General features: G+C 36.1%; 1 protein-coding gene across 4 annotated transcripts in view; it reads left to right on the top strand.

Annotated features, from left to right (window-relative positions):
• LOC105490713 (fibronectin type III domain containing 3A) overlaps positions 1–14,329 on the top strand; it is a 223,432-nt gene that overhangs the window by 114,352 nt on the left and 94,751 nt on the right. Inside the window, exon 1 of one of the 4 annotated variants that reach the window (XM_011756597.3) lies at positions 11,510–11,663. The exons of the other annotated variants lie outside the window; for them this stretch is intronic. Coding sequence (XP_011754899.2) covers positions 11,657–11,663 — 7 coding nt within the window. The 5' untranslated portion in view covers positions 11,510–11,656. Of the gene's footprint in view, positions 1–11,509; positions 11,664–14,329 lie in introns of those variants that run through there. 4 annotated transcript variants of the gene reach the window in all.

Genomic DNA, 14,329 nt, shown 5'->3' with positions numbered 1-14,329 from the left:
TAACATTTGTCTTGGATTTATCATTTTAAAACAATATTATTAGTAGTTCATTAAAATAAGTTGTGATAGATTTGGTTGACAACCATTTTGAATTTCCATCTTCCGCCTTGATCTCTAGTAAGTAGCTCATCCATCTCTTTTTCAGTTCAACTTGTGGTTAAATCTTAGACAACCAAAATAAATCATTCTATCTTCCTGACCCTTGCCAGAGCAAGTCTTAATTAACAGTCAATTAAAGTGTGCTTAGATTTAAAGGACCGGGGACTAACTCCTTTCAGTTTCCTGGTGGTAGTGGCAGAAGTATTTGATGCTGCTGTCTTTGCTGGCCACTTGGTGTCACCAAGGCACCTACTAGAAGGACCAGTGGGAAGCATATAGGTTAAATAAATAAATATGAGGAAATTAAATATTTCTGCCACTGAATATATAAAAAATAGTTTGAATGATTTTATCACTTTTTGTATTGTACAAATCTGTAACTGTTATTTGGCAGTACTTTTTTTTATTTTGCAGTAAACCCTTTCAGCAATAATGAACTCAAAAACAAGGTCTAAATTTGGTGAAACATGCAAAAGAAAAATAAAGACAATTCAGTGAGATTTGTAAAAGTACTTAAAGTTTTTATAGTACTTAATATTGTAAAAATATTTGAAGTATTTACACATCTCAATAAGAAACAAAAAATAGAACTGAGAATATCCTCCACTTAGCAGATATGCTCCCAGCTTACCAGATAGCACCTTAGAAACAGTTTTTCTTAATATAAATATTATAGTCTTAAAATATTACAAAAAAGAGTCAGTTGAAGGTATCAGCAGCTTTAAGTTTATAAACCATAAAATACAACATTGTAAGCAATTTTATTTAAAAAAATTAAGATGTCTATTTGAAAGAAATTTTTCAATTAAATACCAGTGATAAGGAATTAAAGACAGGTATAGCTAAGAAATTAAAATACATACGTACTAAGAATATTTGTTCTGTTTATATTACCTCAATATTCAGATACTCAATATGAAGAATACCTTTAAATGCTCTTTAATGTACTTGCCTATGTGTTTTTTAGTAAAGCATTTTATTTTTCGATAGATTTTGTTAGAACTTTATCTCCTTCAATGTAATTAAAATATATCAGTCAATAAAGAAACATACCAAATTAGTATTTTTAATGATTTTTAGCCCCCTTTTTCACTTCAGAAGTGTTCCTGATTGGGTGATGATAATATAATTATCCTACCTCTGCTCTGTTTCTTCCTTCTTCCTGTCACCAGAGCTCAGCCAGCCTGAAAGATAAATCCCTGTCCCTATTACTACTAAGAGTTATTCCCAAACCCTCATCCATAAATGTAGGGAAATTTCATCAGTCTAGGAAATGGGAATAATAAATGTAGTGGTTTTTCATTAAGTTAAATTTATTCACTTAAGACTTTTTAAAAATTCTGAAGTTAAATCTTTTATAATGTTTGAAGTTACGGTATCCTCTCTTTATGAATTGATGTGACAATATAGGATAGACTTCCTTCCGTCTGTTCTTAATTTCTTCTTAACTTTTAATGTCTTTACTTGGCCTAATGAAAAGCTGGTTAATGAGTCCCCAGAATTTGTTTTGAAATTTTGCTGGCACATAAATCCAAATGTTTGGGAAATACTAACTTAGAACACAGATAACTTCTGTATTGACCATTTTCTGGTTAATATCTAGCCTCCTAACCTTATCCAGGCACCCTCACCCCTCAAATCAATCCAAAACATATTTGGCCTTAGACTGATCCTTACATTGCTTTCCTATTAGCATGTATAATGTAAAGTAAAAGTTTTGTTGAATCGACATCTTAGTATAAGTAAAGGGAAAAATTATGAAGAAAGAAATTGGCTACTATCTGGTGAGATATGCAGGTTGACTAAGGCCTCTGAACGGGAAAAGAGGTAAAACCTGGGTGAGCAAATCAGAGAGAGTTAAAAGGAGAAGAAACAAGGTTTGATTTGTGCCCAAGGACAAAATTATAGTTTCTAATTCTTCACTTCCCTTATCTCCCCTCAGACTATTGGCATATTTCATTGTCAGTCACTCCCCAGCAATAGACTCCCTCCCATGGAGCACCTGGTTGCAGATTTCATTGATCTTTCCTTGGTTCCTTGACTCTGTGGACATGTGTCAATTAAGCTCTAAGGTGCATGAGTTTAACACATATTATTTAGATGCTTATTCAGAACCTGCACCTTAATACTGCCACAAGAATCAGAGTCAGGGTCAGAGTCAGTCTTTTGAAGTATCAGATAAAAATAGAAGAGTAGAAGTGTGCACCTCACATCCCATCCTTTTATATCTTAGTGACCTGAAACCACTCTTTGTTTAGCTGAATGAGTCTGCCTTTTAAATTTTTGGACATGCAAATGACCCTGATTATGATAATCTAACAGAAGCCTTAATAAACAGCTGATCTGGTTTGCCAGGAAAAAAAAAAAAAATCAAAATCAACTGTTCTTACTTTTAATTTGCCTCATAACTAACAATCTCTTTCTGCAAATAAACTGATTCATCTGTTGTAGCTGTTCATTTTGCAACTATTTTGGAGGACATGTTGCTAAAAGTTAGACATTTATGGATGCTTTACTGAATTTTATATATGGTAGAAGTCATCTTGGACTATACCTGCTTTAGTTTTTTTTTTTTTTTTTTTTTTTTTTTTTTTTTTTTTTTTTTTAAGCCAAATCATTGGAATCATGTTGTGTGGCAGTGTGGGCCATACTTAAACTGCAGAAGGGAAGAACTAACTAAACCAACTTGACAGCGTGGTCTTGGTGTCTGATTTTAATCATATTTCAGATTACACAGAGCAGAGAGCTTTTATTGCTCATCCTCTAGTAAGAGCACAAGACTAGCCTCCCTCCTTTTTAAATTTTTATTTATTTATTTATTTAGAGACAGGGTCTCACTATTTTGCCCAGGCTAGTCTCTAACTCTTGGGCTCAAGCATTCCTCCCACCTCAGCCTCCCCAAATGCTGGGATTACAGGCATGAAGCAAGCCTAGCTTTGTTTTCTTGATTTTTTTAAGCTTACTCTTTTTTCTTATTGTTTTTTCTATATTAATTTCCCCTTTTCTTCAATTTGTCATGGCTTGGGTTTTGGTTTGGTTTGGGTGCTACATATGTCTTAAATCACCTTAAATTGTCTTTTGGAATGGGTTTAGCTGCTAATTCACTGATTGTTTTCCATATAATATCCCTTACTTACTGGAAACAGTTTAGGATCTTTCTTCACAGTAGTTTCAGTGAGATAAATATAGGTACATTTTGCTTTGTTATATGTAACTAGCAGATATTTAGGGCATAATCATGTTGGGTTTTCCATCCAAATGTCAGTGCTTTTTGTGTGCTTTAGGTGATGTTGACTCCTACTTTGAGTACCCTTCTAAGAAAACTTAACAAGACTTAACTTCATACCCTTACTATTCTCCCATTTGCCACAGAGTTCTCATCCTCAGTGTTAGTGACATGGTCACTACATTCAAGGACCTTTTGGTTATAGTGAGGAAAATACAGGATGCATGTATTTTTTGTTTCCTAAAGACCTTGTTAATTTGAGTATATGCATCAAACAGTTGTTCTATAGGAATAAACACAGAGGATGCATTGAGAAGATTACAGTTTATAGGAATGCATTATGCAGTGACCAGCATATTTTTCATTTTCCCATTCTTGTTTAATTATATGACAATTTTAGCAAACTTAAAAATGTACCTGCTTATTTTTGTAATATCTCAAATATTTTGCAGAGAGCTATCTTAATAGCATGGCATGTCATAGCAAGTGTTTGGATTTCTTCATAACATTTTAACATATTAACTGCCATTCCTGAACTATTGATTTTCAGGTAGGCTTGTCAATATAAGCACTAGCACTGTGCTTAGGTGACATTGCTTAAGCACTTACTGTGAACCAAACACTGTTCTAAGTGCTGTACAAATATGAACTCACTTAATCTGCATAGTATCTCTATGAAATAGAATAATTATTTCCAATTTACATGTGAGAAAACTAAGATACAAAGAGGTTAAGTAACTTGCAAGGTCTCACAGCTATAAGCTGTCATTAGAATTAGACGGGCTAGCTCAGAGTCCATGTTCTTCATCACTACCTTATGCTGCCTTATGTTTAGGCTATAACAAATTATAATAAAATGAATGATAAAATAGCAAAATAATAACAAAATTCCACTTGAAGACATTTTGATCCCAGTGGAAACAAATGTGGTTCACATAGTATTGACAAGGATAGACTAGTATTTTACCAGCTTGAGTGGCCTCACCCAGTTCATGTGGAAGCATAGTAGGCTACAGTAAAGAATTTGGACTTCATCTCATCACAATAAAGAATTGTCTCTGGGTTATAAGCAGAGGAGGATACAATGAAATTTGTTTTTTTTTTTTTAGATCAGTTTAGCATTAGTGTGAGAGATGTATCGATTGCTAGGGACTGTGGGCAAGGAGACCCATTAGGAGAATACTGGAATAGTTCTAGAAAGAGCCTAGTGCTGCTAAGGCAATAGCAATGGAGTAGAAGAGAACATGGATTTGAGAGATATTTAGGAGATAAAACTGTCAGAACTCCCAAATAGATGACGTGGAAGTTGAGATGAGGGGGAAAATAGAGTCTAGGATTATTCTCACATTTCTGTCTTGAGATTAACTTATCATGGGTAACACAGAGGCGGAGTGACTATTGATGGAAAAAATAACTGGTTTTGAGTTTTATGTAAATTAAGTATTATAGATATAGAGCTCCAGAAAAAAGTCTGGATGAGATACAGAATGATAATTTTTCATGAGAGTAGTAAATAAGATCATCTTGAGAGATCATGTAGATTAAGAGGAGTGGACCAAGAGCAAAACTCCCAGGAAAACAAACACTTAAGGAAGAGCAGAAGACAAGAAGCCATTAAAGAAATTGAAAAAGTATGATCGCCGGGCGCGGTGGCTCACGCCTGTAATCCCAGCACTTTGGGAGGCCGAGGCGGGCGGATCACAAGGTCAGGAGATCGAGACCATGGTGAAACCCCGTCTCTACTAAAAATACAAAAAATGAGCCGGGCGCGGTGGCGGGCGCCTGTAGTTCCAGCTACTCGGGAGGCTGAGGCAGGAGAATGGCGTGAACCCGGGAGGCGGAGCTTGCAGTGAGCCAGGATAGCACCACTGCACTCCAGCTTGGGCGACAGAGCGAGACTCCGTCTCAAAAAAAAAAAAAAAAAAAAAAAAGTATGATCAGGAGGTAGAAAGGAAACTAGGAGAAACTAGTATTTCGTATGTTAAGGGAGAATATTTAAGAGAGTTGTCAGCAAGATTAATTGGATTTGGTAAGTAAGAGTTTGATCTCAGTGACTTTTGCCAGTGCAGTCTCAGTAGAGTGGGCTGGATAAAAGCCTGATTATGGTGAGTTGAAATGTGATTTTTGGGGCCAGGCACCGTGGCTCATGCCTGTAATCCCAGTACTTTGGGAGGCTGAGGCGGGCGGATCACGAGGTCAGGAGATCCAGACCATCATGGCTAACATGGTGAAACCCCATCTCCACTAAAAATACAAAAAATTAGCCAGGCATGGTGGTGGGCACCTGTAGTCCCAGCTACTCGGGAGGCTGAGGAAGGAGAATGGCATGAACCGGGAGGCAGAGCTTGCAGTGAGCTGAGATCGCACCACTGCACTCCAGCCCAGGCGACAGAGCGAGACTCCGTCTCAAAAGAAAAAAAAATGTGATTTTGGAGACTTCCATTTCAAGTCATTTGGTAGAATGGATGCTCTGCTCTGGGTACCATCCTCTTATTAAAAAACGATCTTCTATAAGATAATCTTAATTGCGTTGTCATGCCCACAGAAAGTAAGAGACGTGTCCTAGGGAATAGGGAGCAAGAAACAATGCTGGACAGTTGGTTATCCATTTGGATTAAAATGGAATCAGATCCTTTCCTCATACCTCACCCCAAAATTAATGCTTGAAGACTTAAAGACTTATGTGAAAGGATAAACTTAAAAATAATAATAAAGAGAGAGTATCTTCATGACTACAGAGTAGAGAAAGTTTTTTTAGGATACAAACACACAAAATGCTGACTATCAAATGATTAGTAAATTTGACTCAATTACAATTAAGAACTTCGGTACATCATAAAATATATGAAAAATAAGTCATAAACTAGGAAGAAGATATTTGCAACCAATGTAACCATAGAGAATTAGTATTCTGAATACACAAAAACTCTTCCAATCTATGTTTTAACAAAAACTACCCAGTCCAGCCTGGGCGACAGAGTGAGACTCCGTCTCAAAAAAAAAAAAAGGCCTACCCAGTAGAAGAATAGGTGGAAAACATGAACTGGGTAATACAAAATAAGATCAAAGTGAGAGCAAAAATTTAAAAATCTAAATACCAGGTAATGGAGAGGTTTAGTAGAACCTCTTACACATGCCTGGCTGGTAGGAATAAAAATTAATATACTCGGGAAAAGTATGTGGCACTATCCTATAAAAATTAACATTCACAGAACCCTAAGACACAGCATTTCCTCTCTTAGGTACATACCTTAAAGAAACATTTGCACATGTGGGCTGAGAGACATATAGATAGCAGCAGGGTTCATGCTCCTATCTAAAGCATTAGATTGTCTTCTCTATCTACTTTAATTCCTTTGTTGATGTCATCCAGTCTCATTGATTTAAAGCCTATCTACCAAAGACTCTGGAATTTGTATCTCTAGACTAGGTAGGTATTTCCTTGAACTCCAGAATAGTAAAATGAACTGCCTGCTAGTTGAAATCTGCATTTGGATGATAATAGACGTTTCTAATGTAACATGTCCAAATCTGAACACCTAATCAGCCCCAAATATGCTTCATCCACTTTTGTGCTATTAAAATTAGTACTGCTATGAATGTTCTAAATTACATCGTTTGGTTGGTGTCATATGTAAGCATTTCCACTGCCCATATACTTAAAAGTAGAATTACTAGATCATAGAGTATGCATATGTTCAACTTTAGCAGATATTGCCAGTTTTGCAAAATGGTTGTAGCATATTCTTACCCGCAATGTGTATAAGTCATTTGAATTTTTTTAAATATAATTTAGATCATGTTTTAAAATTCAGCAATGGCTCTTAATTTACTCAAAGTAAAAGCATACAGTGACCTATGAGGCCTAACAAGAGTGTAACTCATTTCCCTCTTAATCACTCTAACCTCACTCCTTTTCTCCCTCTTCACTCATGATGCTCTGGTTACAGTGGTGTCCTTGTTAAGTCTTAAACATGCCAGTCATGTTCCCCCTTAGGGCCTTTACACCCTCTGTGTAGAATGTTCTTCCCTCAGATATCCACATGGCTCACTCCCACACTTCTTTCAAGTCTTGGTTCAAATGTGACCTTCTCATTGATCTCTGTATTATCTCCCCCCTCACCATCAGCCTGTCTTAGTACTTAAAATCCTTTTTACCCTACTCTGTTTTCAATTTGTTTCTTTTGAGATGGGGTCTCACTCTGTTGTCCAGGCTGTAGTGCAGTGGCAGGATCACAGCTCGCTGTTATCTCAGCTTCCTAGGCTCAAGCGAGATTCCTGCCTGAGCCTCCTGAATAACTGGGACCACAGGCATGCGCCACCACACCCAACTCAGTTTTTGAGATTTTTTGACAGGGTCTCGCTATGTTGCCAAGTCTAGTCTTGAACTCCTGGGCTCAAGTGATCCACCTCAGCCTCCCAAAGTGCCAGCATTACAGGCACGAAGCAGCACACCCAGCCTCTCTTTTTTATTTTATAGCATTTATCACTTTGAAATATACTTTGTGATTTACTTGAATATGATTTAGTTATTTACCATGTTATTATTTTCTTCCTCTAGTGCCCAGAACAGTATCTGACACATTGTAGATAATCTATATGTGTTTGTTGTTAAGTGAATGAAAGCAAAAAAAAAAAAAAGAAATGGAAAAGAGCCCAAAAGCTAATGACAGAATAAACAAATTATAGTTATTTACACAAAAACATAAATGAAAATGAGGAAACTACAGCTATATGAAACTACATAGATGAGTCCTAGAAATCATAATATTGCACAAGGCAAGTTACTGGAAACTATACACTGTAAAATTTTTATAAAACTCAAGCAAGCAAATCAGTATTGTTTAGGGATATATGTGATTTTTTTTGTAGGAAATTATTTTTAAAAGAAAGGTAAGAATAAACTCAAAATTCAGAATAATGGAGACATGAGTGGCACAAAGTGATGGATTAGATGGTGAAGGAGCACATGGGTGCAACAGTATTGGTGTGATCTGTTTCTTGGCTTGCATGGTGAATTTGAAATAGTCACTTTAATGAGTTACACTATTTTCTTTTGTGTGTATCAAATATTGCATAATCAAAATTTTATTTAAAATGTGAAAGTGAATGTAAGGTCAGAAAATAGAGTCATGTTATACAGTTAATGTTATATAGAGTTATGTTAGAAAATCGAGTTAAATAGAGTTATATAGAGTTATGTTAGAAAATGGAGCTACTGTTACTTTTGAGAAGTTTGGCTGAGAAAAGAGTGGTCGCTGGATGGTATGACGGGGCAGAAAAAATGTGTCAGTCAGAGATGGATGGTATGCGTGGTTTATGTGTGAAAGTTTACCATGTTTCTGGGCACAGATGCAGTGGTTCAGAGACTGAACAAAGGTAAAGGCAAAAATACCTGACAGGACAGAAATGACCAGTGAAGCCAAGTCCAAGTGGAGGATCAGATCAAGAGTAAAAGAGGAAAGATACCTTGGACTTAGTGAAGGAACAATGCTGCTTCTGCAAATAGAGGAAAGGAATGAGAAAAGTTTGTATGTAACATTGAGTTCAGTTTCATAACATCAGGAGTTCAGTTTCATGTCAAATAACGTGAAGAGTTCAATTTCAAGATATGGTTGAAGTCAGGTTGGGGAGGGCTCTTAAAGCGTAATGAGAATCTCTGATAATCACCCTAGAAAACAGGATAAGTGACTGACCAGGGAAAGGTTCATGAAAGGATTCCTGAGCAGTGCTGACAGCTGAGTTAAGATTGAAGATACTAAATTTTATAAACATGCCAGTTGAGTACCGCTTGATTTCTACAACTCAGGTATAAGAGAAGACTGATTGAACTTGAGATTTTCAGTAGATAGGGAAGTCAAAGGAAGACATGGATGGGAAAGGAAATCAGGCTATGAAAGCAGTGTTGGATCAGGAGAAAAGGGAGATCATTATGAAGAACAAATGTAGAAGAAAGAGAACTCGAGAGATGAAAGAAAGATATCATGGCCACATGAAAGTTTGAGATTTCAAAGATGAGATAATCGAGTTCTAAGAAATAAGTTCCAGGTTGTATCTTTGAACATGGGTTACTAAAAATACAATGAAAGACACGAGTTCAAGGAACTTTAAGCCTAGATTTTGGACATTAAAGTCATGCTAATGGACAAGAGTTGGGATGGAGAACAAAATTGAACACAGCACCAAAGTTGTCAATAAATGAGGACTCAGCCTTAAAGCATTGAGAAGGGGTAGAGGATTGTATGTACATATGCTGTGATCTCAAGGAAGAAGGAACTTTAGCATGAAACAGGAACAACAGTGGTGAAGGAAAGTAGCCTTGGAGTATCTGCAGACTACCAGCACTGCTTCAGGAGAGGATAGGAAGTCTCTGCTCCTGGGGCATGCTGGGGAAAGTGTTCCAGGACATCCAGGCTTCATTTCAAGGCAACACAGGAACAAGTGTTCCGTAAAAAGATTGAGGATATAAGGGAATTTATTTATAATGGAAAAAAAAAAAACTTTCTAGTGAGCATAATGGAAACGATTGAAAGGAGATGATAAGTTAAATAATCAGTCAAGAAATGGAAATACAGCTGTGTGAAAATGTGAGCAAAAATAAGAAGGTGGTCTGCAGAGGCTTGCTTTTTGTTTAGGGGCTGAAGATCAGAGACATGGTCGGATTTACCGAGGGGCTGGGTCTAACGTTTGTGAGTACATTCTGTTGATACCAGGAGACTCCTTGCCCTTTGGTCTCGTTTTTCAGGGCAACCCTGCCTTTTCATAGGAATTTTGAGGTTAACGATTACCCTTCCCCACTTGTAAGAATAGACCCTTACTGTCTTATCTCCTCTGGGGTGTCTTACATGTATTTACTGGGACCTATTTCTCTAGGGTATCCTTTGCCAATTATTTTCCACCTTTGTGTGAGATGGGGCCTCTGAACGTAATTTACAGTTTTTGAAAAGTATAGCCTTATTATTAGATAATCCTGCCTTTTCCTCGCTTTGTGCCCTTGGCAAGTTACTCTGCTTCAGTTTTCTTACCTGGAAATGATACTCACTTAACTTGTTAAGATTAAGTGAGTTAACACAAGTAAAACACTCAAAATGATGCCTAGTATATACTCTGCACTATATGGTTATTTTTGAAAACATGGTGATTATACTTTTACATACTATAACTCTTATTTACTGAGTATCATCAACCAATATACTTGGTGCTTTATTTAATTTCATTCTCACAACAATGCTCTGATGTTGATTAACCTTGTCACTGAAATAAGCTAAGACCTCAGAGAAGAGCAGTAAATTGCCTTGCTAATAAATACTGAAGTTGTTATTAAAGTATATCTTTTAATACCAAAATTCACTTTCTTTCCACTGTACAACTTGTTACAAACCACTGTCATTATCATTACCTGTATATTTGTGTTAGCTGTTAATAAATTTCCTCTGAAGTTACATAGCACCATAAAGTAATGAAAGATCTCCAAAAGTTCTTATTCTTCTTTCCTGTTGTAACTGGACATCTTTGATCTCCTTTCTGGTCTCTACTTGTTCTTGGATAGAGAACTCTGAACCTGCACCTGAGGCTGTCTTTTCAGATTCGTGGATATGAGTAAGAATGCCATCTACTGAGCACCTGCACTTTAATTTAAATCTTAAATTAAAAAAAAAAAAAAAAAAAACAATGAAAGTGGTAGTCTTTATTCTCTTAAGAGGCAAATAACAGCCTGAAACATAAATCTCACCTTTGAGACACATGTCTACCAAACCTATATTCTATACACAATTATTTGTGTATTGTGGATATTCCTTAAGGATTATCGAGAATTATGTTATACAACGACATTTCAGACTGAATCTTTTAAATTAATAAATATTATCTCAAATTTTATAAATGAAAATTAGCGGCAGGCTACATGAGTAAAAAATTAGAAGATAGCACCTGTAGTGTTATTGAAGGTAAAGTGAACACAAAGAGAATTATTTACATCAAATATATATTTCTGAAAAGTATACTTTGATAAGCTTTTGAATTGGTTCATAAGGAAATCTGAAAGATGTTCAAATTCAGGGCAGCAGCAGTAGAAATCATTTAATCATTTTTTTTTTCCTGTGTCAGAAACGTTCCTGCAAGCGGGAACGTTTGCTTTTTTTTCCCCCTTCCCCTTTCCCGGGTCACTGCAGGTCACGTGATGACTATCATGTGACTCGGTCAAAGGATCTTTTCCTCTTACAGCCTTGCAAAAGAAAAAAAAAAGACCGTTCTCCAATTAAAGCTGTTAACGTGTACTACGCTGTTTCCTTGTTGGATTTTCTTGTTCTCTGCTGCTACTGTAAAAACAAAATGAGTGGTAAGATTTGCTGTTTTTGAACATTCTGCTTTTATTTTAAGACAGAAAGCATTGTATTAATCTAAAGTCATGCCGTGTGTTTTTAAAAATAGATGCTAAATATAATCGCTATAAAAATATTTTAAATTGCCATGTAATTACAAAAAGGTTAGACTGTGTCGAGTTATTTTGTAATTTTATATTCCACAGAGTATTCCATTCTAGGATCTTTATTTTACTACGTTTTTCTTCTAGAGCTGAAATCTGAAAATTGGCATCAGATTATTTGGAAGCCATTGTGAAAGCTGGCTTATAGAGAATGTGTAGCACAGCAGCAGCATGTTGCATTTTAAGAATTAAAACTCCTGGACAAATTTGCAATTTTATTTTTTAAAAAACTCTTAAATATGAATCAATATTAAAAAGGAAAAATAAGGAAGAATTTAAGTTATACTAGATGAAATATCTTCTTTAAGTCAGTGATGGCACTTTTTAAGAAACTGGGGTGGGGAGCTTCTCAGATTTCTTAAGACAATTGGTTAGAATTGTTGACTCTTCTGCAGGTTTTTGAAATAGGAAATGTGTGCTTAATAGCTCCATGATTGGGGTAAATCATGCTCAAATCACATAGATTATAAAGGAGCTGCTAGGTGTATACACAGTTGTTCAGGTATTGCTACTCTTGTGCCAAGTATACATTTGACAATACGATCTGAGTTTCTTCCTTGGGACAAAATCTCCCTCACTGCATACAAATTTAAGTCAGTTTATAGTTAATCTTCTATTACTTTCTAAATTAAGAAGTATTGTTGGAACTAAGGAGCTAATCATTTACATCATTAAATATGCAAGGCTTTAAGGTTTTGCTACTATAGACACAGGAATAACAACAGACATGAGATGCTGTAAATGCTGCAGTTCTAAACATCGATACTTGTATTTATTATGTTTATACAATAGGGGTTTGCATTCAGTGTTGAATGTTACTTCACAACAATATTTTAGGCATTAAATGTGATACCGTTAAATTGTCTTTTTAAAAAATAATCTGGCTGGGCATGGTGGCTCACACCTGTAATCCTAGCACTTTGGGAGCCCGAGGCTGGTGGATCACTTGAGGTCAGGAGTTCAAGACCAGCCTGGCCAACATGAGGAACTCCCGTCTCTACTAAAAATACAAAAATTAGCCGAGCTGAGATCATGCCACTGCATCCAGCCTGGGCAACAGAGTGAGACTCCGTCTCAAATAAATAATAATTTAAAAAAACCTATTAAATGACGCATTTATATTTGGAATTTTGGCTGGGCACAGTAGCTCACGCCTGTAATCCCAGTATTTTGGGAGGCCGAGGCTGGCAGATCACTCAGGCCAGGAGTTCAGGACCAGCCTGGCCTACATGGGGAAACCCCGTCTCTACTAAAAATACAAAAATTAGCTGGGCTTGGTGGTGCCCACACCTGTACTCCCAGCTACTCAGGAGGCTGAAGCAGAAGAATCACTTGAACCCAGGAGGAAGAGGTTGCATTGAGCTGAGATAGTGCCACTGCACTGCAGCCGGGCAACAGTGAAACTCCATCTAAAAAAAAAAAAAATCTAACCATGTACCATTTCTGCCTCAGGATAAAAAAAAAATTACTTGCTAGAGTGAAAGGATTACTTCGTAAAGAAGTAAGTTAATCAGTCTTTTTCCTGGGCTACATCTAGTAATATATTTACTGCTGGTTTATTTTAGGTTACATTTCTGTTTTCAGCATCACACTTAGATGTAATTAAAAAACAAAGTAGAATTTAGTATTACCAAATTATAAACTATTTTAGCGGCTATCAAAGTATAAAATGGTTTGAATTGTAACTACATATATATTCATGTTTCTGGTAAAAGGAGGGCAACTTGAAGCAATTATGTGATTTTACTATTTTGAATGTAATTAGCAATAACTTATTACTCTGATGGCAAAACAAAAACACCTGTTCTAATGACTCGCTCTAAGGATTAAATTTGACAGCATATAAAAGGACCCACAGTAAAAGTGCAAATGCTAATGGTGTTTATTAAGATTACAAATATGATTTTCAGTGAATTCTGTCAAGTTCTCGCTGAATTTCACATACTATAAATAATATCTAAGCCACCTGTAAGGATTCAGGAAGTTAGTTTATTGTAATTTTATTTAAATTAGCTAATGGAAGTAAACCTGCGTTAGTTTAAGACAGTCCTCATTTCTCTTGAGTCTAGAAATATAGGAACTAAAAGGTGAGTTTTATATGAAGCTTTTCTGCCTAGAGGTATAAAGCAGCTCACAGGTTTTATCCAGTAAATTAATAGGTAATGTTTGCTTAAACTTAAGAAAGTTTTATTCTTTCTCTCATGTTTTTAAGGATGTAAAGACAACAAAGGCTTTAATTTTCCTTAGAGGCTTTAGAGCATAGTTCTTAAGCCTCAAATTATATCAGTTGCCAATACTGCATAGTAATTTAATGTTTACTAAAAATGTGGTAAGGATATGTCCTTAGAAATGAAACTACCTGGTTTTGAATCCCACTTCTACCACTTGGGGAGCTTAACCTCTCTGTGCCTCAGTGTCCACATCTAGAAAATGGGGATGATGATGATATTTGCCTGATAGAATGATTATGAGGAGAAAAAAATATGCAAAAGGCCTGGCACATAGTTAGTATTAGTTAT

This window comes from Macaca nemestrina, chromosome 16 (genome assembly GCF_043159975.1).
Source record: "Macaca nemestrina isolate mMacNem1 chromosome 16, mMacNem.hap1, whole genome shotgun sequence".
NCBI lineage: Eukaryota > Metazoa > Chordata > Mammalia > Primates > Cercopithecidae > Macaca > Macaca nemestrina.
The sequence above is the reverse complement of the archived record's forward strand: the minus strand, read 5'-3'. Positions and strand labels throughout refer to the sequence as shown.